The sequence below is a fragment of the Erinaceus europaeus genome, chromosome 17 (assembly GCF_950295315.1).
Source record: "Erinaceus europaeus chromosome 17, mEriEur2.1, whole genome shotgun sequence".
In the NCBI taxonomy this organism is placed as follows: Eukaryota; Metazoa; Chordata; class Mammalia; order Eulipotyphla; family Erinaceidae; genus Erinaceus; species Erinaceus europaeus.
This window is the reverse complement of record NC_080178.1, coordinates 4784-29367: the sequence shown is the minus strand read 5'-3', so window position 1 is coordinate 29367 and position 24584 is coordinate 4784. Positions and strand designations below refer to the sequence as shown.

General features: G+C 65.0%; 4 protein-coding genes across 8 annotated transcripts; 1 reads left to right on the top strand and 3 right to left on the bottom strand.

Annotated features, from left to right (window-relative positions):
• Positions 1-364: 364 nt before the first annotated feature.
• On the bottom strand, positions 365-7439 carry RIC8A (RIC8 guanine nucleotide exchange factor A). Of its 2 annotated transcripts, XM_016194047.2 has the most exons (10): positions 7283-7437; positions 7149-7196; positions 4429-5016; positions 4236-4327; positions 3807-3957; positions 3359-3454; positions 1631-1775; positions 1412-1556; positions 1145-1264; positions 365-963 (listed from the first exon to the last, which is right to left on the bottom strand). In XM_016194047.2, the coding sequence occupies exons 1-10, from the start codon at positions 7364-7366 to the stop codon at positions 843-845; spliced, it is 1590 nt and encodes a 529-aa protein (XP_016049533.2). In that variant the 5' UTR covers positions 7367-7437; the 3' UTR covers positions 365-842. The 2 variants fall into 2 exon arrangements, with proteins under 2 accessions (XP_016049533.2, XP_060031819.1); XM_060175836.1 differs by lacking the exons at positions 365-963; positions 1145-1264; positions 1412-1556; positions 1631-1775 and adding an exon at positions 2129-2758 and having other exon boundaries at positions 7283-7439.
• A 93-nt stretch (positions 7440-7532) lies between these two features.
• On the top strand, positions 7533-16056 carry BET1L (Bet1 golgi vesicular membrane trafficking protein like). 2 transcript variants are annotated; one of them, XM_060175837.1, is made up of 4 exons: positions 7533-7802; positions 13691-13782; positions 13963-14032; positions 14170-16056. In XM_060175837.1, exons 1-4 carry the CDS (start codon positions 7784-7786, stop codon positions 14415-14417), a joined length of 429 nt encoding a protein of 142 aa, XP_060031820.1. In that variant the 5' UTR covers positions 7533-7783; the 3' UTR covers positions 14418-16056. The 2 variants fall into 2 exon arrangements, with proteins under 2 accessions (XP_060031820.1, XP_060031821.1); XM_060175838.1 differs by having other exon boundaries at positions 7536-7802; positions 13963-14019.
• Positions 16057-16708: 652 nt separating this feature from the next.
• On the bottom strand, positions 16709-19934 carry CIMAP1A (ciliary microtubule associated protein 1A). 3 transcript variants are annotated; one of them, XM_007536535.3, is made up of 7 exons: positions 19691-19934; positions 19436-19552; positions 18758-18958; positions 18364-18465; positions 18113-18234; positions 17337-17477; positions 16709-16989 (listed from the first exon to the last, which is right to left on the bottom strand). In XM_007536535.3, the coding sequence occupies exons 2-7, from the start codon at positions 19542-19544 to the stop codon at positions 16900-16902; spliced, it is 765 nt and encodes a 254-aa protein (XP_007536597.1). In that variant the 5' UTR covers positions 19545-19552; positions 19691-19934; the 3' UTR covers positions 16709-16899. The 3 variants fall into 3 exon arrangements, with proteins under 3 accessions (XP_007536597.1, XP_060031813.1, XP_060031812.1); XM_060175830.1 differs by having other exon boundaries at positions 19804-19931; XM_060175829.1 differs by lacking the exons at positions 19436-19552; positions 19691-19934 and having other exon boundaries at positions 18758-19115.
• A 198-nt stretch (positions 19935-20132) lies between these two features.
• SCGB1C1 (secretoglobin family 1C member 1) lies at positions 20133-21890 on the bottom strand. The gene is made up of 3 exons (XM_007536534.3): positions 21719-21890; positions 20982-21181; positions 20133-20269 (listed from the first exon to the last, which is right to left on the bottom strand). Exons 1-3 carry the CDS (start codon positions 21771-21773, stop codon positions 20237-20239), a joined length of 288 nt encoding a protein of 95 aa, XP_007536596.1. The 5' UTR covers positions 21774-21890; the 3' UTR covers positions 20133-20236.
• Positions 21891-24584: the final 2694 nt, after the last annotated feature.

The window sequence follows — 24584 nt, the reverse complement described above, 5'->3', positions numbered from 1 at the left end:
CCCCACTGGGCATCCGAGGAACTCCCCTGGATTCATGCTGGCAGCAGACCAGGCCTTTCAGAGCTCCACCGACCCTCCACCCAAACGGCCCCAGGAAATAATCTGTCTGATCATCCTGGCCATCTCGTGCCCACTTTCCAGTGGCCCTGCAAAGCTGACCCGAGCTGTGGCAGTACCGTCTGGGCAGACCCCCAGCCTCCCCTGAACCCCCCACCCCAGAGGGACAGCTCCCCCACAACTCGCCTTGACCAGGACTTGGGGGAGCTGCTGGCCTTGGTTCTCAAGGTGGTGCTCTGAGAAGTGCTGGGGCTATGTGAGCGAGTTTCCCTGTGGAGGCTTCACGCCTTCAACTTTACTGCTCATGTGCTTGCTCAGAACTATTTATTCCAAGGTGGTGTCTGTGATGCGCTGGCGCACAGGTGTGTGGTTCTGCGAGGGACAGTTTCCTTTGTGTTTATCGTTGAGGGTGGTGGGAAGGCCAGGCGACGTCACAACAGTGAGAGCTCCAGCACTGTGGCCGTGACGGCCAGGGAGAAGCCAGGCCTGAGCAGACACGCGTGGTCCCAGCCGGCTCAGGCAGCCGCGGCATTTGGTGTCCCTGCAGAGCTGACGTTCAGGCACTTGTCACAGCTGTGCCTGGCGCACCAAGCTGCAACCAAGCGCCCAGTCTCAGGTGCCACTGGGTCCCCAGAAGGCACCTGCATGTCAGTCACAGCAGGGAGGACCTTCCCAGGTCAGAGACAGCTGGGCGGCAGGCAGTCAGGGAGGGAGAGCTATGGGCGGAGCGGGGGTGTCCTGGTCTCTGCCACTGTGAAGCAGCACCAGCTGAGGGTCCCATGCACTCAGTCGGGGTCTGAGCTGGGGTCCGAGTCGAGCTGGCCCTCCATGGTCTCACACATGGCATCGTGCAGGGACGTGAGGTGCCCACGTGGGCTCACCCCCATGGGCTGGATGACTCTGTGTCTGCAAGGCAGAGGAGGGGCTCAGAGGGGCGCTCCCATGCTGGGTGAGCAATAGGGGAGGGGCTGCTTCCCGCCGGCTCTGAGACCTGAGCCGTCATCTGTGACGTGCATCCTCCCTCGGGGACGTGAGAATGAGGCTGGCCTGGTGCTGCCGACCTCCTCCTCTGCCCCCACACCCGCACCTGGACAGCTTGTCAAACATGTTCACTAGCTTCATGGCCTCGTGCTCCTTCTGCTCCTCCGTCATGCCCTCTGTAGGGTTGGGCGGCTTCTCCTCCACCCGGCCCGTCACGGGGTTGATACTGCTGGGGGACAGGGAAGTCAGCCCCAGATGGGGAGGCCGTCTGGCCAGAAACTCACTGTTGGGTGGGAGTGGGCAGAGGCTGCTGGGAGACACCCTCCATCCGCCTAGAACCCGGGGACGGGGACGGGGACGGGTGGGGGCGCACCTGGCCTTGGCCTCCTTGTACTCGTCCGTGTCTGTGTCCTCGTCCTCTGAGTACTGGCCCTCTGGCCGGCCCCCTGCCATGAGGCCCCTGGCGGCTAGGAGTCCTGCGGCATTTCCGTAGCCCGTGTACTTGATGAAGCGGGGCACTGGGGCGGGGCAGCAGTCAGTGTGGGGGTGTGAGGTGTGGGGTGCAGGGGGGGGCGGGTGTGGGTGCACTTACCGCTCTCAGAGCACAGGACGAACAGGAACTCTGCCGCTACCCTCTTGAGGTCCGTGTCCAGGTGCGTCATGAGGCGCACCAGTTTGTTCCTCAGAAGGTCACCCACCTCAGGCCGGACCCACACATCCCGCAGCGGGGGCAGCACCTGGACACGGGGCCTCTGAACGGGGCGACGCCTGGACACCAGGTCTCTGAATGGGGTGTCGCCTGGACATGGGGTCTTTGAATGGGGTGGTGCCTGGACACGGGGTCTCTGAACGGGGTGTCGCCTGGACACGGGGCCTCTGAGTGGGGTGTCGCCTGGACACGGGGTCTCTGAGTGGGGTGTCGCCTGGACACGGGGCCTCTGAGCGGGGCGGCGCCTGGATACGGGGTCTCTGAATGGGGTGTCGCCTGGACACGGGACCTCTGAATGGGGTATTGCCTGGACACGTGGTCTCTGGGGTGTCGCCTGGATACCGGGTCTCTAAACCGGGCAGCACCTGGACATGGGGCCTCTGAACGGGGCGGCGCCTAGACACCGGGTCTCTGAGTGGGGAGGCGCCTGGACACCAGGTCTCTGAGTGAGGAGGCGCCTGGACACGGGGTCTCTGAATGGGCCGCACCTGGACACCAGGTCTCTGAGTGAGGAGGCGCCTGGACATGGGGTCTCTGAATGGGGTGGTGCCTGGACACGGCGTCTCTGAATGGGGTGTCACCTGGACTTGTGGTCTCTGGGGTGTCGCCTGGACACGGGGTCTCTGAACCGGGCAGCACCTGGACATGGGGTCTCTGAATGGGGTGTTGCCTGGACATGGGGTCTCTGAACGGGGCGGCTCCTGGACACAGGGTCTCTGAACAGGGCCGCGCCTGGATACCGCGTCTCTGAATGGGGTGTCGCCTGGACACGGGGTCTCTGAATGGGGTGTCGCCTGGACACGGGGTCTCTGAGTGGGGAGGCGCCTGGACACGGGGTCTCTGAGTGGGGCGGCGCCTGGACACGGGGTCTCTGAATGGGGTGTCGCCTGGACACGGGGTCTCTGAACGGGGCCACGCCTGGACACGGGGTCTCTGAGTGGGGAGGCACCTGGACACGGGGTCTCTGAATGGGGTGGTGCCTGGACACGGGGTCTCTGAACGGGGCGGCGCCTGAACACGGGGTCTCTGAGTGGGGAGGCGCCTGGACACGGGGTCTCTGAACGGGGCCACGCCTGGACATGGGGTCTCTGAGTGGGGAGGCGCCTGGACACGGGGTCTCTGAGTGGGGAGGCGCCTGGACACGGGGTCTCTGAGTGGGGCGGCGCCTGAACACGGGGTCTCTGAACGGGGCCATGCCTGAACACGGGGTCTCTGAGTGGGGAGGCGCCTGGACACGGGGTCTCTGAACGGGGCCACGCCTGGACACGGGGTCTCTGAGTGGGGAGGCGCCTGGACACGGGGTCTCTGAATGGGGCCACGCCTGGACACGGGGTCTCTGAGTGGGGAGGCGCCTGGACACGGGGTCTCTGAATGGGGTGGTGCCTGGACACGGGGTCTCTGAACGGGGCCGCACCTGGACACTGGGTCTCAGAGTGGGGAGGTGCCTGGACACGGGATCTCTGAATGGGGCAGCATGTCCCGCAAAGGGAGCAGCACTTGGACACACAGTCCCTTATCCGGGCGGCACTGAGTAGGGGCAGCATTTGGGCACACGGTCCCTCAGCCCAGCCAGGCAGCCCGCTGGATCCCACTCTAGGGCCCCCCCCATACCTGAGCCTTGAGGAACTTCCTGGCAGGACGGTGTAGGCGGGCACACTCCGTCAGCACACTCAGCACGGGTGCCACCCTCTCCTTTAGTCTGTGCGTCTGCAGACAGTGACTGTCACTCCAGCCCAGAGCCAGCTGCAGCCACACCCACTGTCCTGTAAGTTGGGGGCCATGGAGCTGCACCCACACCTACTGGGGACTAGAGTATCCGCTCAGGAGAATGCCTCGGCAGCCGTGAGTGAAGGCCAAGGTGGGCAGGGTGGAGCCTGACTCGGGAGGACGTGGGGAGCAGAGGGTGTCTCCCCAGCCTGATGCTGAGGGCAGCCACAGCCAGGTGTGGCACCCACGAGGCCCACGGGGCCTCTGCAGCCCTAGCTGGGGTGCAACTCCTGGCTCCCTGAAGATGCCAACACACAGCCATGCCGGACTCGGTGCCCCGTGGCCCGCAAACCTGCAGCAGCCGATTCTCCAGGAAGATAAGCAGGGTGCCGATCACATCCATGTTGACACCCAGGAACTCCAGAGAGCCCGGGCGAGGCTCCAGGGCCAGGAGCACGTCCAGGCAGGCGGGGGGCAGGTTCCCCAGCAGGTTCACCGCGTGCCTGTATGGGTTGAGCCCAGCCCTCACATGGCAGCCTGCGAGGGCCCTGCCTGGGCTCCAGAGCTAAGTGGACGCTCATCTCGGGCATTCCCGAAGGGGGCCCTCACGGAGAGAGCATCCCGCAGACACCCACCTGGGTGACACCGGGAAACCAGGCCCTGCCAGGCTTTGGTCCCACAGCAGGGGCACTGCCCGCCCCTCTGCCCTGCCTCGTACCGGCGCTCAGCCTCTGGAAACACACCCACTGGCCATCATGGCCCCAGACCCATCCGCCCTCACCCATGGAACTCCTCTGTGCGATCTCCGGCGGCAGTGACCATCACACAGTGTCTCAAGACGGTCCCCAGGCGCCGGAAAAGGGCAGCGTCTTCCTGACCAGAGAGGGGGGATCCTGAGCGAGAAGCCCCGGCCCCGCAGGCCCCGCACCGACCTGCGCCCGCCAGCAGCACCCGCGGGGGACCCCAGGCCACACCTCGTCCATCTCTCTCTGCAGCGGCTCGAAGGTGATGTTGAAGAGCACCTTGAGGATCTCCATGGCGCGCTCGGCCTCGCGCGGGGGCAGGCGGCCCAGGCCGGGGCCCACGGTGCGCTCCAGGGCGGCGGTGAGCAGCGCTACGCCCCGCAGGTCCCGCAGCTGCAGCCGCGCGTCCCGCCGCAGCGCCGTCAGCAGGAAGAGCAGCCGCAGGTCGAAGAAGCGCACGTCGTGCGGGAGCCCGCGCCCCGCCCGCGCCACCCGCGCCGCCAGCCGCGCCGCCAGCCCCTCCTCGGCCGCCAGCGCCTGCGCGCCCGGGCTGCTCAGCACCAGGTTGCACAGGCCCTTGAGCGCCTCGAGCAGCGCGTCCGCCTCCGCGTCCGCCTCCGCGTCCGCGTCCGTCTTCCCCTCGGCCTCCGGGGCCGCCAGCCCCGCGTAGCCCGCCAGTGCGCGCAGGCACCCGGGGCGGCACAGCGCGTCCAGGCAGCCGCGGTCCCGGGACAGGATGCGCACGCTCTGCAGCCAGACGGTGCGGCGGCCGGGGGCCAGGCCCTGCTCCAGGCGGGCGGCCAGCAGCGTGGCCAGTCTCTGCGGAGGACAGGACAGGGGCTGCAGCCGGGCCCCCACCCCACAGGGGCCTCTGCGGACAGGGGGACAGGACAGGAGCTGCAGCCGGGCCCCCACCCCACAGCGGCCTCTGCGGACAGGGGGACAGGAGGACAGGACAGGGGGACAGGGGCTGCAGCCGGGCCCCCACCCCACAGGGGCCTCTGCGGACAGGAGGACAGGACAGGGGGACAGGGGCTGCAGCCAGGCCCTCACCCCACGGCGGCCTCTGCGGACAGGGGGACAGGACGGGGGCAGGAGGACAGGACGGGGACAGGGGGACAGGGGCTGCAGCCGGGCCCCCACCCCACGGGGGCCTCTGTGGACAGGGGGACAGGACAGAGGGACAGGGGCTGCAGCCAGGCCCCCACCCCACAGGGGCCTCTGCGGACAGGAGGACAGGACAGGGGGACAGGGGCTGCAGCCAGGCCTTCACCCCACGGCGGCCTCTGCGGACAGGGGGACAGGACGGGGGCAGGAGGACAGGACGGGGACAGGGGGACAGGGGCTGCAGCCAGGCCCTCACCCCACGGCGGCCTCTGCGGACAGGGGGACAGGACGGGGGCAGGAGGACAGGACGGGGACAGGGGGACAGGGGCTGCAGCCGGGCCCCCACCCCACGGGGGCCTCTGTGGACAGGGGGACAGGACAGGGGGACAGGGGATGCAGCCGGGACCCCACCCCACGCGGCCTCTGCGAACAGGGGGACAGGAGGACAGGGGCTGCAGCCGGGACCCCACCCCACAGTGGCCTCTGCGGACAGGGGGACAGGAGGACAGGGGGACAGGAGAACAGGGGCTGCAGCCGGGACCCCACCCCACGGCGGCCTCTGCGAACAGGGGGACAGAAGGACAGGGGGACAGGAGGACAGGGGGACAGGAGGACAGGGGCTGGAGCCGGGACCCCACCCCACGGCGGCCTCTGCAGACAGGGGGACAGGAGGACAGGGGCTGCAGCCGGGACCCCACCCCACGGCGGCCTCTGCGAACAGGGGGACAGAAGGACAGGGGGACAGGAGGACAGGGGCTGCAGCCGGGACCCCACCCCACGGCGGCCTCTGCGAACAGGGGGACAGAAGGACAGGGGGACAGAAGGACAGGGGGACAGGAGGACAGGGGCTGCAGCCGGGACCCCACCCCACGGCGGCCTCTGCGTACAGGAGGACAGGGGGACAGGAGGACAGGGGCTGCCGCCGGGACCCCACCCCACGCGGCCTCTGCGAACAGGGGGACAGAAGGACAGGGGGACAGGAGGACAGGGGGACAGAAGGACAGGGGGACAGGGGCTGCAGCCGGGACCCCACGCGGCCTCTGCGGACAGGGGGACAGGAGGACAGGGGGACAGGAGGACAGGGGACAGGAGGACAGGGGCTGCAGCCGGGACCCCACCCCACGGTGGCCTCTGCGGACAGGGGGACAGGAGGACAGGACAGGGGGACAGGGGCTGCAGCCGGTACCCCGCCCATGGAAGCCTCTGCGGACAGGAGGACGGGGGACAGGGGGACAGGGGCTGCAGCCGGGACCCCACCCCACGGCGGCCTCTGCGAACAGGGGGACAGAAGAACAGGGGGACAGAAGGACAGGGGGACAGGAGGACAGGGGGACAGGGGCTGCAGCCGGGACCCCACGCGGCCTCTGCGGACAGGGGGACAGGAGGACAGGGGGACAGGAGGACAGGGGACAGGAGGACAGGGGCTGCAGCCGGGACCCCACCCCACGGTGGCCTCTGCGGACAGGGGGACAGGAGGACAGGACAGGGGGACAGGGGCTGCAGCCGGTACCCCGCCCATGGAAGCCTCTGCGGACAGGAGGACGGGGGACAGGGGGACAGGGGCTGCAGCCGGGACCCCACCCCACGGCGGCCTCTGCGGACAGGGGGACAAGAGGACAGGGGGACAGGAGGACAGGGGGACAGGAGGACAGGGGGACAGGAGGACAGGGGCTGCAGCCAGGACCCCGCCATGGAGGCCTCTGCGAACAGGGGGACAGGGGCTGCAGCCGGGCCTCCACCCCACGGTGGTCTCTGCGGACAGGAGGACAGGAGGACTAGGGGGACAGGAGGACGGGAGGACAGGGGCTGCAGCCGGGACCCGACCCCCGCCCCCACGCACGCACCTTCCGGTCCTCCTGCTGGGCGTCCTCGAACGTGAAGCTCTCGCAATTCTGCAAGAGAGACGGGGCTCAGGCGCAGCGGCCTCCCCGCACCCCCGCAGCCCCGGGCCCCGCGCCCCGCGCCCCCCGCGCCTCACCTCCCGGTTGTACGTATGCAGAACCTCCAGAGCCACGTCCTCCTCCCCCGCCTCCACGGCGTCGGCCACCGCCCGGAGCTCCATGGTGCCCCGGACCCCGGGTCTCGCTTTGCGCCCCGCCCTGGCTCGGGTCGCGGGGCAAGCCGGGACCGGGGCGTGGCCCGCGCGTCGGGGGCGGGGTCTGCACCGCGCGCAGCGGCCGGGGGCGGGGCCTGCGTAGCGTGCGTCGGTTGGGTGCGGGGCCGGGGAGGGCGGGGCCTGCTCGCCGGGGGCGGGGCCTGGCGTGTCGCGCTCGCAGTGTTTCCTCCGTGGCCGCGGTCGCCCCTCTGTCGCCGTCCGACCCGGGGCCGCCCGGTACTGCCCGCCCCCGCCTGGAAGTGGGGAGATCGAGCCGCGGAGGGGCGGAGCCCTGGGCGGAAGGGGCGGACCCGGAAATCCCTCGGGGGCTGCGCCACGTCCGAGGAGGCCTTAGCCGCCGTGCGGGAGTCGCCGCCGGGCACGATGGCAGACTGGACCCGGGGTGAGCGCGGGCGGCGGCGGGGACCTGACCTCAGGGGTCAGACGGGGGGCCGCCTCCACTCGGTCCCCACCCCCGGGGAGGGACAGCGCCCAGGGTGCCCGTCACCCCTCAGGGCAGCACCCATGGTGCCCGTCACCCCCTCAGGGCAGCGCCCAGGGTGCCCGTCACCCCTCAGGGCAGCACCCAGGGTGCCCGTCACCCCTCAGGGCAGCACCCATGGTGCCCGTCACCCCCTCAGGGCAGCGCCCAGGGTGCCCGTCACCCCTCAGGGCAGCACCCAGGGTGCCCGTCACCCCCGCAAGGGCAGCACCCAGGGTGCCCGTCACCCCCTCAGGGCAGCGCCCATGGTGCCCGTCACCCCCTCAGGGCAGCACCCATGGTGCCCGTCACCCCTCAGGGCAGCACCCAGGGTGCCCGTCACCCCCTCAGGGCAGCGCCCAGGGTGCCCGTCACCCCTCAGGGCAGCACCCAGGGTGCCCGTCACCCCCTCAGGGCAGCGCCCAGGGTGCCCGTCACCCCTCAGGGCAGCACCCAGGGTGCCCGTCACCCCCGCAAGGGCACGGGGACTCGAAGCCACCGGACACCCACTGTGTCACAGCCCTGCGATGTGTCCGCCGGGGAAGGGTGCTGCTGTGTCCCATGGCGTCCCGGGACTCGGGTAGCACCCTGTGCTGTAAAGACTCCTTCTCCCCCACCACTGTGCTCCCCAGCCCCATGCACAGCCAGGGACCCTGGAGGTGCCTCAGATGGGCCCAAACTGTTCTGGGATGAGCCTTGCGGGGTCCCTGGGCTGCCCACCCCTCTCAGCCACAGCTCACAGGTGGTGAGTAGCCAGCAGCCGGAGAGCCCGTCTGGGCGCCTGTTGTGTTAGCGCTTACCTGCCCCGGACAGGGCCACATAGACCCGCCTGGTCCCGGAGACACAGGGACCCCAGCAGACACAGACACAGACCCTCCAGCAGACACAGGGACCAGACCCCCCAGCAGACACAGGGACAAGACCCCCCAGCAGACACAAACCCAGACCCCCCAGCAGACACAGGGACCAGACCCCCAGCAGACACAAACCCAGACCCCCAGCAGACACAGACCCAGACCCCCAGCAGACACAGACACAGACCCCCCAGCAGACACAGACCCAGACCCCCCAGCAGACACAAACCCAGACCCCCCAGCAGACACAAACCCAGACCCCCCAGCAGACACAGGGACCAGACCCCCCAGCAGACACAGACCCAGACCCCCCAGCAGACACAGACCCAGACCCCCCAGCAGACACAGGGACCAGACCCCCCCAGCAGACACAGGGACCAGACCCCCCAGCAGACACAAACCCAGACCCCCCAGCAGACACAGGGACCAGACCCCCCCAGCAGACACAGACCCAGACCCCCCAGCAGACACAGACACAGACCCTCCAGCAGACACAGACCCAGACCCCCAGCAGACACAGACCCAGACCCTCCAGCAGACACAGACACAGACCCCCCAGCAGACACAGACACAGACCCCCCAGCAGACACAGACACAGACCCCCCAGCAGACACAGGGACCAGACCCTCCAGCAGACACAGACCCAGACCCCCCAGCAGACACAAACCCAGACCCCCCAGCAGACACAGACCCAGACCCCCCAGCAGACACAGGGACAAGACCCCCCAGCAGACACAGACACAGACCCCCCAGCAGACACAGACACAGACCCCCAGCAGACACAGACACAGACCCTCCAGCAGACACAGACCCAGACCCCCCAGCAGACACAAACCCAGACCCCCCAGCAGACACAAACCCAGACCCCCCAGCAGACACAGACACAGACCCCCCAGCAGACACAGACACAGACCCCCCAGCAGACACAGACACAGACCCCCCAGCAGACACAGGGACCAGACCCCCCCAGCAGACACAGGGACCAGACCCCCCAGCAGACACAGACCCAGACCCCCCAGCAGACACAGACCCAGACCCCCCAGCAGACACAGGGACCAGACCCCCCCAGCAGACACAGGGACCAGACCCCCCAGCAGACACAAACCCAGACCCCCCAGCAGACACAGGGACCAGACCCCCCAGCAGACACAGACCCAGACCCCCCAGCAGACACAGACCCAGACCCCCCAGCAGACACAGGGACCAGACCCCCCAGCAGACACAGACCCAGACCCCCAGCAGACACAGACCCAGACCCTCCAGCAGACACAGACCCAGACCCTCCAGCAGACACAGACCCAGACCCTCCAGCAGACACAGACCCAGACCCCCAGCAGACACAGACCCAGACCCTCCAGCAGACACAGACACAGACCCCCCAGCAGACACAGACCCAGACCCCCCAGCAGACACAGACACAGACCCCCCAGCAGACACAGGGACCAGACCCCCCCAGCAGACACAGGGACCAGACCCCCCAGCAGACACAAACCCAGACCCCCCAGCAGACACAGGGACCAGACCCCCAAGCAGACACAGACCCAGACCCCCCAGCAGACACAGACCCAGACCCCCCAGCAGACACAGGGACCAGACCCCCCAGCAGACACAGACCCAGACCCCCAGCAGACACAGACCCAGACCCTCCAGCAGACACAGACCCAGACCCCCCAGCAGACACAAACCCAGACCCCCCAGCAGACACAGGGACCAGACCCCCCAGCAGACACAAACCCAGACCCCCCAGCAGACACAGGGACCAGACCCACCAGCAGACACAGACCCAGACCCTCCAGCAGACACAGACCCAGACCCCCCAGCAGACACAGACCCAGACCCCCCAGCAGACACAGGGACCAGACCCCCCAGCAGACACAGGGACCAGACCCCCCAGCAGACACAAACCCAGACCCCCCAGCAGACACAGGGACCAGACCCCCCAGCAGACACAGACCCAGACCCCCCAGCAGACACAGACCCAGACCCCCCAGCAGACACAGGGACCAGACCCCCCAGCAGACACAGACCCAGACCCTCCAGCAGACACAGACCCAGACCCCCCAGCAGACACAAACCCAGACCCCCCAGCAGACACAGGGACCAGACCCCCCAGCAGACACAAACCCAGACCCCCCAGCAGACACAGGGACCAGACCCACCAGCAGACACAGACCCAGACCCCCCAGCAGACACAGACCCAGACCCCCCAGCAGACACAGGGACCAGACCCTCCAGCAGACACAAACCCAGACCCCCCAGCAGACACAGACCCAGACCCCCCAGCAGACACAGGGACCAGACCCCCCAGCAGACACAGACCCAGACCCCCCCAGCAGACACAGACCCAGACCCCCCAGCAGACACAGGGACCAGACCCCCCAGCAGACACAGACCCAGACCCACCAGCAGACACAGACCCAGACCCCCCAGCAGACACAGACCCAGACCCCCCAGCAGACACAGGGACCAGACCCCCCAGCAGACACAGACCCAGACCCCCCAGCAGACACAGGGACCAGACCCCCCAGCAGACACAGGGACCAGACCCTCCAGCAGACACAGACCCAGACCCCCCAGCAGACACAGACCCAGACCCTCCAGCAGACACAGACACAGACCCCCCAGCAGACACAGACCCAGACCCCCAGCAGACACAGGGGCCAGACCCCAGCAGACACAGGGACCCAGACCCCCAGCAGACACAGACCCAGACCCCCCCAGCAGACACAGACCCAGACCCCCCAGCAGACACAAACCCAGACCCCCCAGCAGACACAGACCCAGACCCCCAGCAGACACAGACCCAGACCCTCCAGCAGACACAGACCCAGACCCTCCAGCAGACACAGACACAGACCCCCCAGCAGACACAGACCCAGACCCCCCAGCAGACACAGGGACCAGACCCCCCAGCAGACACAGACCCAGACCCTCCAGCAGACACAGACCCAGATCCCCCAGCAGACACAGACCCAGACCCCCCAGCAGACACAGGGACCAGACCCCCCAGCAGACACAAACCCAGACCCCCCAGCAGACACAGACCCAGACCCCCAGCAGACACAGGGACCAGACCCCCCAGCAGACACAGACCCAGACCCCCCAGCAGACACAGACACAGACCCCCCAGCAGACACAGACCCAGACCCCCAGCAGACACAGACCCAGACCCCCAGCAGACACAGACCCAGACCCTCCAGCAGACACAGACCCAGACCCCCAGCAGACCCAGACCCAGACCCTCCAGCAGACACAAACCCAGACCCTCCAGCAGACACAGACCCAGACCCCCCAGCAGACACAGACCCAGACCCCCCAGCAGACACAAACCCAGACCCCCCAGCAGACACAGACCCAGACCCCCAGCAGACACAGACCCAGACCCTCCAGCAGACACAGACCCAGACCCTCCAGCAGACACAGACACAGACCCCCCAGCAGACACAGACCCAGACCCCCCAGCAGACACAGGGACCAGACCCCCCAGCAGACACAGACCCAGACCCCCAGCAGACACAGACCCAGATCCCCCAGCAGACACAGACCCAGACCCCCCAGCAGACACAGGGACCAGACCCCCCAGCAGACACAAACCCAGACCCCCCAGCAGACACAGACCCAGACCCCCAGCAGACACAGGGACCAGACCCCCCAGCAGACACAGACCCAGACCCCCCAGCAGACACAGACACAGACCCCCCAGCAGACACAGACCCAGACCCCCAGCAGACACAGACCCAGACCCCCAGCAGACACAGACCCAGACCCTCCAGCAGACACAGACCCAGACCCCCAGCAGACACAGACCCAGACCCTCCAGCAGACACAGACACAGACCCCCCAGCAGACACAGACCCAGACCCTCCAGCAGACACAGACACAGACCCTCCAGCAGACACAGACCCAGACCCCCAGCCGACACAGGGACCAGACCCCCAGCAGACACAGACACAGACCCCCCAGCAGACACAGACCCAGACCCCCAGCAGACACAGACCCAGACCCCCCAGCAGACACAGGGACCAGACCCCCAGCAGACACAGGGACCCAGACCCTCCAGCAGACACAGACCCAGACCCCCAGCAGACACAGGGACCAGACCCCCAGCAGACACAGGGACCCAGACCCCCAGCAGACACAGACCCAGACCCTCCAGCAGACACAAACCCAGACCCCCCAGCAGACACAGACACAGACCCCCAGCAGACACAGACACAGACCCTCCAGCAGACACATACCCAGACCCCCAGCAGACACAGGGACCAGACCCCCAGCAGACACAGGGACCAGACCCCCAGCAGACACAGACCCAGATCCCCCAGCAGACACAGACACAGACCCTCCAGCAGACACAAACCCAGACCCCCAGCAGACACAGGGACCAGACCCCCAGCAGACACAGACCCAGACCCCCAGCAGACACAGGGACCAGACCTCCCAGCAGACACAGACCCAGACCCCCCAGCAGACACAGACCCAGATCCCCCAGCAGACACAGACCCAGACCCCCCAACAGACACAGACCCCCCAGCAGACACGGACCCCCCCAGCAGACACAGACCCCCCCAGCAGACACAGGGACCGAGAACCCCCAGCAGACACATGGACCCAGACCCCTCAGGAGACACGGGGACCAGACCCCCCAGCAGACACGGACCCCCCCAGTAGACAGTGGGACCCAGACTCCCCAGCAGACATGGACCCAGACATCCCCCCCCACAGACATAGAGCGTAGACCCCCCCAGCAGACACGGGGACCCAAATCCCCAGCAGACATGGGCCCAGACATCTCCCCAGCAGACATAGGGACCAGACCCCCCAGCAGACACAGGGCCCAGATCCCCCAGCAGACACAGACCCAGACCCCCCAGCAGACACGGACCCAGTCCCCCCCCCCCCCCCATTGCATCTGTGTACAGATCCGAGTTGCCTGGTCTTAGCTGTCTGTCCTTGCAGCTCAGAGCCCAGATGCTGTGGAGGGTCTTCTAGACCGAGAGAACAAGCGGATGGCTGACAGCCTGGCTACCAAGGTTACCAGGCTCAAATCGGTCAGTGGGACTTCTGCCCTGTCCTCTACCTGTCGTGCTGGGGCAGGGAGGCTTGGCGGGGCCCTCCTTCAGGTAGCGCTCCGTGCTTGGCGGAGCTGGGGCAGGGCTGCTGCCCTTGTGGAGATCACACGGCCCGTGTGTCTGCCCGGGCCTGACCCTGCCCCTCTGTGTCCTCATCAGCTGGCCCTGGACATCGACAGGGACGCAGAGGATCACAACCGGTATTTGGATGGCATGGTAAGGGATCGCGGTAAGCCCTGCCCCACCCTGCCTGCTGTGGGGTCTGGGGGTGCTGCCCGTGTGACTCCCATGGGTCCTGCCCCGTCTGCTGTGGGGGCCTGTGGGTGCTGCCCTGTGTGACCCCACTGGGACACCCCCTCCTCCCAGGACTCAGATTTCGCCAGTGTGACAGGCCTCTTAACTGGGAGTGTGAAGCGCTTCTCTACAATGGCACGGTCTGGGAGAGACAACCGGAAGCTTCTGTGTGGCGTGGCTATGGGCCTGGTTGTGGCCTTCTTCATTCTGTTCTACTTACTGTCCAGAGCAAGGACGTGAGCCCATGGGAGCCACCGGGAGCTGGCTTCTGGGGGTGCTGGGGCAGGCTTTGTATCCCCTGCTTGGTGCCCTGGCTGTGAAATACCTTGTAAAATGATGACCGTGGCTTGAACCTCCTTGTGTGTCGGGAGGTCACGCTCCCTCCTACCAGTGAGCTTGTGCTGTCTGGTGCCTTGGGTGCAGGGGCCCTTTCTGGGGAGCCTGGCCCCTTTATAACCCTTTGCACCAGCAGCGAGAGGTGTGATAGCCTCAGAGAGTCCCGGGCAGGGCACTGTTACTGGCAGCCTCCCTCCGGCCTCAGGCTCTGCTGTCACGACTCTTAGGCTGTTCTTGACATCCGGCTGAGGCCACGTCTGGCGTGTGAAGTGGCTGGAGCTGACTCAGAAGGGCTGCGTGACATTGGCCCTCAGATCAGCACCTCCTCCTCTACCCAGAGGCCTCAGCCGTGAGGTGGCAGTTACTCCCTGCTAGGAGTGCTGGGTGCCAGCAGAGCAGTGTGAGCCCAAGGTCCTACCTGAAGACCTGTGACTGGAACTGGACCTGGGGAGAGACAGGAGGCAGGACGGGAAGGACGGGAGACAGGACGAGGAGTGGACCGCGCTGGGCCCTAACCCTCGGTGGTGGCACTGTGTGTCCATGAGCGGTCTTGAGCTTGTGCTCAGGACCCAGCCTTCACCGAAGATGTATTTCCAGACTCCAGGCCTCGAATTGAGAGTGCCCCCAGGGACGCTCAGACGGTCAGCTCTTGAGTGTCTTGGGGCAGCTTCCCAGCTGCCTTTCAACTCTGCCTTTCCTCTCCCAACAAGTCCACCCTGGGGGATGGGGGCTCTGACCTGTGCAGATGCCCCCCACCAGGCACTCGCAGCCTTAGGGCTGATTTCTCTCTGACACAACCACCTGGCTGTCTTTGTTTCACGTCTCCTGGCTGAGCTCCTCAGCCTTCCGCAGGGGAGGGTCTCCCGGACCCTGGTGGCTGTGTTCTGACTGCCCTGCACCTGCTCACCTCTGAGGCCCCTGTTGCTCCGTGCATCTGGGCTGCTGGCTCCCCTGCCTTCCTGGGCTTCCAGACAGGCCATGCTGCCTGTAGTGGCCCTGCCGGGTCCCGCTTGGCCCTCATGACCCTCCGTGCTTTCCTCTGTTGCTGCCTGTCCCTGTCTGTGGAGTGTCTGTGGGGACTCACTGGGAGCCGAACGCTGTGTCTTTCCCTCACCCCCTTTTCACCTGTGTGGTCCTGCCCCCACTTTGGCAACCCCAGGATGCCCTAGCCATGCCTTCCCACTTTGCCCAGACTAGTGGAGTTGGGGTTTTGTGCTCGAGCAGTGCTCTGCATGCTTGATAGCCTCAGCTGTCTCCCGCCAGGGCTCTGTCCTTGTCCCCACCATAGCTCTGCAGCCCTCCAGCTGCTTGGGATCCCGGTCTTCCTGTCTGCTTCACGTTTGACTTCTCGTTCTTGCGTTGCGAGCAAGTCCACGGAGGAGATGGTGGCTCTCCAGCCGTGGTGTGACAGAGCAGGGTCTCTGTGCAACAACCAAGCCCACCACAGATGGGGGTCACTGACTGATCCCTGATGCTGGTGGGACCCAAAGGACTTGAGGACTCAGGCTTTGTCCGTGAGGACTGTCAGGACCTGTCCTGTACGTTTGGGGCCAACGTCATGTAACTTAAGGCCAAGACATCAAACAAGGAAGTCTGGAATAAATAGCTTTGTGGCCAAGGGAAGCTGGGGTCTGTGGTCTTTTTTGTTTCCCTGGGACTTGGGAGAGTTGTGAGCCTGGGCTGTGGACCAGCAGGTCATGGAGCCTGGCTCTGGCTTTCCACATTGGGGTGCCTGCACCCTCAGTGTGTGGCTCCCAAGCTGGTCGCGGGAGGCGCTTGCCGCGCAGCCCGACACTCACCGCAGGCAGCAGCGGCAGCTGTGCTGTGGCCACAGGTGGACGGGGCTGCCTGTCCCCACACACCTGAAGCCACGGCCAGGAGTAGACCCCACAAGGCCTGCACCATGTCACTCGTGTCACTGTGATGAGCTGGAGATTGCCCACCACGCAGGAGACATGAGGCTGGGCTGCTGGCCCGAAAGTCCTGCTTGTGGGGGCTTGGTGGGCTCTGTGGCCGCCTCACAGTTGCCGGCCTGTCAACAGCTATGGTCTCATCTGTGGCCTGGCTTGAGAGCACTCGGGCTCTGGCCCAGGCGAGGAGAGGCACGCACTGCCTCAGCGGGGTCAGGGAGGGGCCTTGGGGTCATCTCTGTGCAACAGACACGGCAGACGGTGGTGAGGTGGAGACCTCCCAAGCCCTCCAGGCTCCTTGTTCAGACCCTGGGTCCCAGAAGGAGGCGGGAAGCTCGTGGGGACTCCCAAGACAAACCCATGACTAGTGGAATTCATGATTTATTCACCGGGAAACAAGCTAGCAAGCGGGAAAACAGCGTAGAAAAAATAATTGGTCACAGTTGTCTGCATGAGCAGGCCCTGCCCGCCCAAGCCTGGCCAGCTGCAGTCCGGCCGGGGGTGACTCAGCCCAGGCCCAGGATGCCAGACGTGGCACGGAGGCTGGGGTGCCAAGCTACTCCACGTCCACGACCAGGGGTGTCATGTAGTCAGAGTGCTTGATACCAAAGCTGACGACGGGGGCGCTGGGCTTGGTCATGGTCACCTGGAGAAACAGGCAGCGAGACCATGCTGACAGTCCCCTCCTGCTGACGGGGCTCTGCTGTCCCCGCTCACCCTGGAGCCAGAGGTGGACAGCCCGCTCCGTGCTAGCAGTCACTGTGTCTGGGGTCCCAGGGCAGAGATCCAGGAGTGTGTGGGCATGGCTCCCTCTCAGGCCCCGTGCCTGCCCCTCCTGCCCCCAACCCCGCCCAGTTTGGGGCCACACTCACGGACCGTCCCGCCCCGGACTGTGCCTGTCCCTATTTCCTTTCTCTGTGGGTCACTCTGCTCTCATCCACACCAGCTTGGGCTACAACCCCTCCCACCCCTTCTGCCAGGCCCTTCCAGAACCTTCTCAGGGCTGTGGGCCCCAGGTCCAGGCTTGAGGGTCTTGTCTCCTGGGGGCTCCACACGGGCAGCCATGGTGTACTGTGGAGCCTTGAACCTTGTCACCTGTACATCCGTCTGGCGGTAGGCTGCGGGTCCCGGGGTCTGGGAAGGGCAGGAGTCAGAAGGCCATAGGGTGTGTGTGGCAGGGCAGGGGTCAGAAGGCCGTGGGGCCCAGGGTCCGGGGGGACGGGGGTCAGAAGGCCATGGGGCCCAGGGTCTGGGGGGACGGGGGTCAGAAGGCCGTGGGGCCCAGGGTCCGGGGGGACGGGGGTCAGAAGGCCGTGGGGCCCAGGGTCCGGGGGGACGGGGGTCAGAAGGCCGTGGGGCCCAGGGTCCGGGGGGACGGGGGTCAGAAGGCCGTGGGGCCCAGGGTCCGGGGGGACGGGGGTCAGAAGGCCGTGGGGCCCGGGGGGACGGGGGTCAGAAGGCCGTGGGGCCCAGGGTCCGGGGGGACGGGGGTCAGAAGGCCGTGGGGCCCGGGGGGACGGGGGTCAGAAGGCCGTGGGGCCCAGGGTCCGGGGGGACGGGGGTCAGAAGTCCACGGGCTGTCGGGGTGCCAGTGATGGTGGGGTGTCTGTGATCCTTTTGCCCCATGCACCCTTCTGACTCAGTCACACTCAGTCCTATGTGAGCCCTCCCCCTTCAGCCACAGTAGCCAGGGTGTGCCTGCCAGGCTCAGGCCTCCCGGAGAGGACACTGCCCTGGGAACAGTCAGGCCTTGGCCATGGGGCCCTTGCCTTGTGCAGGTCATCGCTGAAGCTGCCCAGCTTGCTGCGGCCCTTGATGGAGAAGGATGGCTGGGACACCTTGCCCACTGTGTGGGGCCCCATGACCACGGGCAGCATGTAGGCGGCGGGGCCTGAGGGCACAGGGCACTCACTGGGTCTCACGCCAGGCTCTGCCGTCTTCTCTCCCCCCCATGGCCTTTTGCCCCAGGAGACCTCCCACCCCAGCCGGCCGGCCAAGGGTGGTCAGGGCTGCTGAGGACCTGGGGTGCTGTCCACTCGGAATGTCTTGGTCCGGGCAGAAATGGAGTGACTGGGTGCAGAGTCAAACACATGCTTGGTAGACTTCTCTGGAAAGTAGTCTCCTGCAGGGAGAAAGGCAGCCAGGGTGCAGGGCCCAGCTCGCAGCTTGGGTGGCACTGCAGAAGCTGCCTGCAAGGACACTGCCCTGCCTAGCATGGGTGGGGATGGGGTTCAGGGTGCTGGGCATAGGGCCACTGGCAGTGGGGACTGGAAGGGATGGGCAGGGCCTGAGGCAGAACTCCAGCTCTGGAAGGCCCCCCGGGCTTGAGGGTCTCTGGGCGCCCCCGACCTGGGGTGACCTTGCTTGGAGGAAGGTCACAGGAGTTGGGGTGGCTTCATCCCCAGCCCGCTCACCGGGGCCGGGGGTCAGCATGGTCTTTGCACAGTAGCGGCCCAGAATGGAGAAGGAGGGGCCGTAGTCCTTGCCGGTCCGAAGGATCTTGGGGTTGACGCTGTAGCGGGGCCCCGGGGAGCAGTTTTCTGCCAGCAGCATGGGGGCCCCGCGGAAGCTGTAGGCTGGTGCCCGCTGCTTGGTGGGTGTATGCTTCACAAACCCTGGGGGACGGGTTGAGAGAGGCCTGGGGAGATCCCCTCTTTTCCACCCGGCCCATCCAGGTTGCTGGGGGTCAGGGAAGAGCTCCAGGTGTCCCCAGAACCCCCAGCCTTCCTCCCAGCTCTGCCTAGGCATTCCAGACCCTCCCAGACCCCTCTTGTCCCCAAGAACCCTTGGACACTCCAGGTCCTCCAGCCCCTCCCAGGCACCACCAGACATCCCAGAGCCCCCCCCCCCAGCACCCTCAGCCCCCAGACCCCTCAGACACTCCAGGCATCCCCAGGACCCTGACCCCCCAGATTCCCTCAGATACTCCAGACCCCCTAAAACCTACAGACCCCATGACCCCCAGACACATCATATCCCCTCCCCCACTCATCCCTCAGACCTTCTCAGACTCTGGGCCTGTCCTTGCCCACTCCCCAGACTCCCCAGCCCCCCTCGGCTTCCCCCATCCCCACCCCGGCCAGGGTGCTTACCGGTGGTGGGTGGAATCAGATACTTGGGGCCAGGGCTGCTGTAGAGGGCCATGATGGGCCCCCGGGGCCGGTGGGGCCTCCAGGTGCCCACCCAGACCTCCTCTGCCATGGCTGGTTCTGTCCACGGAGGGGCATGTGAGGAGGGGTGCCCACTCCCCAGACCCCATGATGGGTGGAACCCCAGCCTCTGTGGGGTCTGCAGCCGGGAGACATCCCTGGGATGTCTGTTCTGCTCTCACGGGATCAAGCCCTCACCTCAGGTCCCTCTCCTGCCGCGGCCACTGCTCTGGGCTCTGAGGCTGCAGGCAGCTTCCCCGGGGCTGCCTGGCCAGGTGGGGCAGCACTGAGGGGTGCTCCCTGGGCCTCACCTGGCTCTGGCGTCCCTCAGCAGCCTAGCTGAGCCTCCTCAGAGGCGTCCAGTGGGGGTGCCAGCAGCCCTCCCACCCCAGAAGGAGACAGCAAGGTCTCTCCCCCCTCCTCCCTCAGGAACTTCTGGAATTGGGGAGGGGACCTGAGCCCTGAGCTCTAGAATGTGGCTCTGTGGGTTGGTGGGTTCTAGATCCTTGAGATAACAATGGCTCCTGCCCTCCCTGCCCCCGCCCGCTGTGTCGGCTGACTGAGCTTGCTCCACTCCGTGACCCTGGCTAGCTACAGTGACAGGCGTATCCTGAGTGTGGGGACAGACAGGAGCCGGAGCCTGACTGCAGAGGCTTTATTGATCCGGGGGTCTGAGGATGGTTCACACGTGGAGAGGCGGGGAGCAGCATGGCTGGTCCTGGACTGCCGGAATGTTCAGGGTCACTACGCACCGTCCAGACTGCCCAGCACTTGCACCTGGAAGGCAGACGCGTGTGCCAGAGGCAGCGGCTGCACGTGGACCCCAGCTGGGGAGCCCCTGTCTGCAAGCGTGGGGTGGGGAGGTGGCGCAGCCTGTCCATTCCCAGCACTTGGGACAGGGTGTGGACGTGTGCCTGTGTGTCTGCATGTCTGTGTGTCTGTGTGTGCACCTGTGTCCCAGTGTGCATGTCTGTGTGCCTGTGTACAGATTGCATGCAGGGCAGCTCTGGGCAGTGGAGCTCACACACCGCTGCTGGCCCAGGAGGATGAGCGTATCTGGGAGGTACCGTGTGGGGCAGGCCATGGTGTTAGTGCAGGGCTGGGTAGAGAGCTGTGCGTCCTGCTGGGGCTCCAGTCTTTGGGGAGTGGCTGTGCCCCACCCCCATCAGAAGCTTGAGCAGCTCTGCCATGTGCGAGGGCTGCAGGCTGCTCCCCACACCCCCATACCCCTGCACCCCTAGCAGCAGCTTGACCAGCTCTGCCTTGTGCATGGGCTGCAGGCTGCCCCCCACACCCCTGCACCCCTGGCAGCAGCTTGACCAGCTCTGCCTTGTGCATGGGATGCAGGCTGCTCCCCAAAACCCTGCACCCCCACACCCCCACACCTCCATACCCCTGCACCGCTACCAGAAGCTTGACCAACTCTGCCTTGTGCATGGGCTGTAGGCTGCTCCCCACACCCCCACACCCCCACACCCCACACCCCTACCAGCAGCTTGACCAGCTCTGCCTTGTGCATGGGCTGCAGGCCATCTATGCAGGACTTGAGCTCTGTCAGTGCGGCCTTAGCGTCTGCGTTGACCTCGTACTTGCCCAGGGGGCCCTCGTACAGCTCCTCTGGTGTTCCCACCAGCAGCGTTTGCAGGAAGTCCATGAAAAACTCATTGTTGTCATCCGCTAGGGCCAGTCCTGTGTTGTGGGGCAAAATGATGCCAGGCCAGGTGGGTCCAGAGCAACTCACGTTCCAGCTGCAGGTCTCCAGAAGTCTCCTCAGGGCTCCCTGCTCTGCCAGGTCTCCCTTGCAGAGCCCCCGACCGCCCCTGGAACCCCACGAGCAAGGAGAGCACAGGACCTGCTGGTGCCCAGATTCCCTCCATGTGGCTTTGACTTAGAACTTGGGGGCTGGGCCAGGGTGGGCCGGGGCTGGGGTCAGCTGGGCCGGGTGTGGGGCCTGGGGTCAGCTAGGGGTGTGGAGACAGGCTTGCCAACCTGTGCCCTGGGAAGGAGGTGGGCTGGCACCTGGAGTGGACACAGTGCCTGGGGTTCTAGCTCTGGTCCAGTCCCCACTCGCACACACTCAGACACACAAAGATACGGACACACAGACAAATGCTCATGCACACAGACATGCCACCATGCATGCACAGCCACGAAGACAGACACATGCAGAGATCCACTCCTGCACAGACACTCGCACAGATGTGTCCACACGCAGCGCAGACCCACCGAAGGTGCAGAGCAGGGTGACGGCTGCCAGCAGGAGGGCACTACTCCCCTTCATGGTGCAGGACTCTGCCCGGCGCCACCTGCACCAGCTTTTATGCCTCACGGGAGGCGAGGCAGGGACCTGCCCGTCAGGACCTGGGGTGGACCTGCCCGTCAGGACCTGGGGGCGGGGGCTCTGATGATCAGCACCTGGGGGAGGATGGATCTGCTGGGGCAGGCTGGCAGTCAGGCAGAGGGCAGGGTAGGCAGAGTGGGCCCTCTGGTGGTGGTCTGGAACCAGCAGCTCTGTGGAGATGCCCAGGTCTGCTTGGCTAGCACAGTCCAGGCGATGGCCATGGGGCTGAGAAGGACACACTGTGAGGAGCTGGTCCATCTCTGGGGCCGCCCTGGGAAGTGAGGAGGGGCCAGAGTCTGAGCCCAGAAATTGGGGAGACAGCCCAGCACATGTCATGGAGGAAGTGGCCAGGTGTTGGTGATGCAGCAGCAGTGCCAGGTGACCTGGGTCTGGCCCGCGGGGCCTGTCCCCTGCTGCCACCTGGTGACCTTGGCTGCTCACTGCAGGCCCCTGGTGCGGACAGGCTCCTCTACTGCCCAGTTGAGAGGAGAGGCCTCAGGAAGTGCAGACAAGCTCCTCCAAGCACCACTTCATCTGTCACCCAGCCCCCACCTGCCCCTCCTCTCTCTGTTTGTCACAGCCCTCTGCCACCCTGAGCACATTCTCCAGTGAGGGCCTCGCCTGCCTGGGTTCCTACCTGAGACAGACTTCGGGCATAGTGGGGAGCCGCTGACATAAGACCAGAGCCATTCAGGCTGGTCTGACAGCCAGCGTTCAGGGCTGAGCCCAGAGCACTGTCAAACAGCATCACTGGCCTGGAACACCATCTTTCCTGACCTGTTGGGTCACTATGGAGAAGCTAAGGACCGGTCTCAAAGGAAAAGAAGTGAATCCCCTCTATCATTTTGAAATCTATCTATCTATTATCTATCTATAAATCATCCATTAATTATGTGCAATCTAAAACCTGTCTATCCACCATTTGTCCATCTGTCATCTATCATCTATCTTTCTGCCTGCCTAACATCTATCTGTCATCTATCTTATCAGTCATCTGTCTGCTTGTGACCTCTTGCATCCTCTGTTATCTATGCACCTGCCCACGTGTGTCACCCACCTATCATCTACCTCACCTGTCAGTCACCTACAGTATTTATCACCCACTAGCTGTCACCATCACCACCTGTATCTTCATGAATTTTCTGTAGACTATGATTCTGGCTTTATCCAGGGTTAAGAACAGTCATGAAAATTGCATCTGTCCTAGTTACACGATGAAGGTCATGTCTCAGGATGTCACTTGGACACCCTCGGTCACAGTCTGTGGGAGAATGTTACTTAAAGCAGGTATAGTGCTGACCACTTAAAGTCCAGTTAATCAAGAGGAAGGGTTAGTGTGAGCAAGGCAGGTTTCAGTCAGGTGCCAGCAGAGTCTGAGCAGATGTCAGACTCTTGACTCAAAAAACACAGCAGCACCTTGGCCAGTGCCCAGGATCTTAGGGGGCAGACCTGGGGCAGAGTGGCTGGCTGAAGGCTGCTGCCATAGCTGACCTGCTGTACCCCTCACACCTGTGCCCTGCTCTGACTTCTCTGACCTCTGCCCTTACACCTGCACCCTGCACTGACCCTCTCTGACCTATGCCCCTCACACCTGTGCCCTGCTCTGACCCTCTTTGACCTCTGTGCCCCTCCCTTCTCTGACCCTCTGACCCCTGCTCCTCATACCTGCACCCTGCTCTGACCCTCTCTGACCTCTACCCCTCACACCAGCACCCTGCTCTGACCTTTCTGACCTCTGTGCCTCTCACACCTGTGCCCTGCTCTGACCCTCTCTGACCTCTACCCCTCACACCTGCGCCCTGCTCTGACCCTTTCTGCGCAAGTCCCACACATGTGCTTTCTTGCCTCCCAGCTGAGGCTTCAGTCCTCTCAGTAGCTGCAGGTGTCTCCATTCTGCTGTGGCTTCAGGAAACTTGCTCTGAGGAGGGCGAGCAGGATGTGGAATCCCCACCATCTTGTGAGGTGCTGAGAGAGGCAGCGTCTGAGGAAGCAGCTCTGCTCTGGGGCCTCCCGGCTCTGGTGTCTGTGACTGTGATGTCTGCTGGTGTGTGCAGGGCCCTTGTGCATTGTAGCATGTGTGCTCAGCTGGGTGCACCACTCCCCTGCACCTACTTTTATTTTATTTAATTTAATTTATTTTTTTTTACCAGAGCACTACTGCAGTTTGGCTTATGGTGGCATGGGGAATTGAGCCTGGGACTTTGAAAGTTCAGATATGAGATTCTCATTGCATAACGACTGTGCTGTCTCCCCCACCCTGATGAGTCTCCGCTGGCTATGCTGGCAAGACTAAACTCACTTTAATTAACCCTGCTTCCCACCTGCAGTGAGTCAGCTTCAAGAGTCAAGCTGGTCTGTAGTTGCATTTCTCTCTCTCTTCCCCCATCCTCTCTGCCCCGGCCTGCGGGGTTATCGACGGAAACCTAGGGGAGGGGGCGAGAGAATGGAAAGGACGAGAGACACGAAGAACGAGAGCAAGACAGGAGGTCTGATCCAGCTCTGAAAATTTTACTTTGCAGCCGCAATATAAGCACAAGCAAGGAGGAAGTCCTGCTAAGGTAGTGGGGGAGGGAGGTGGGTGAGCGACTTTCCAAACAGCTAGATGGTCATCTCAGTTCCACTGGTCGGAATGTCCTCTCACCGGCTATAAGAGAGTCTTAGCTAAGGCCTTGGCTCCCGGCACCTCTCTCAATTTCTCTTTGCCGTGTTTAATGAAAATTAGAAGGAAAAAGTGGCCTATGGCAGTGGTGG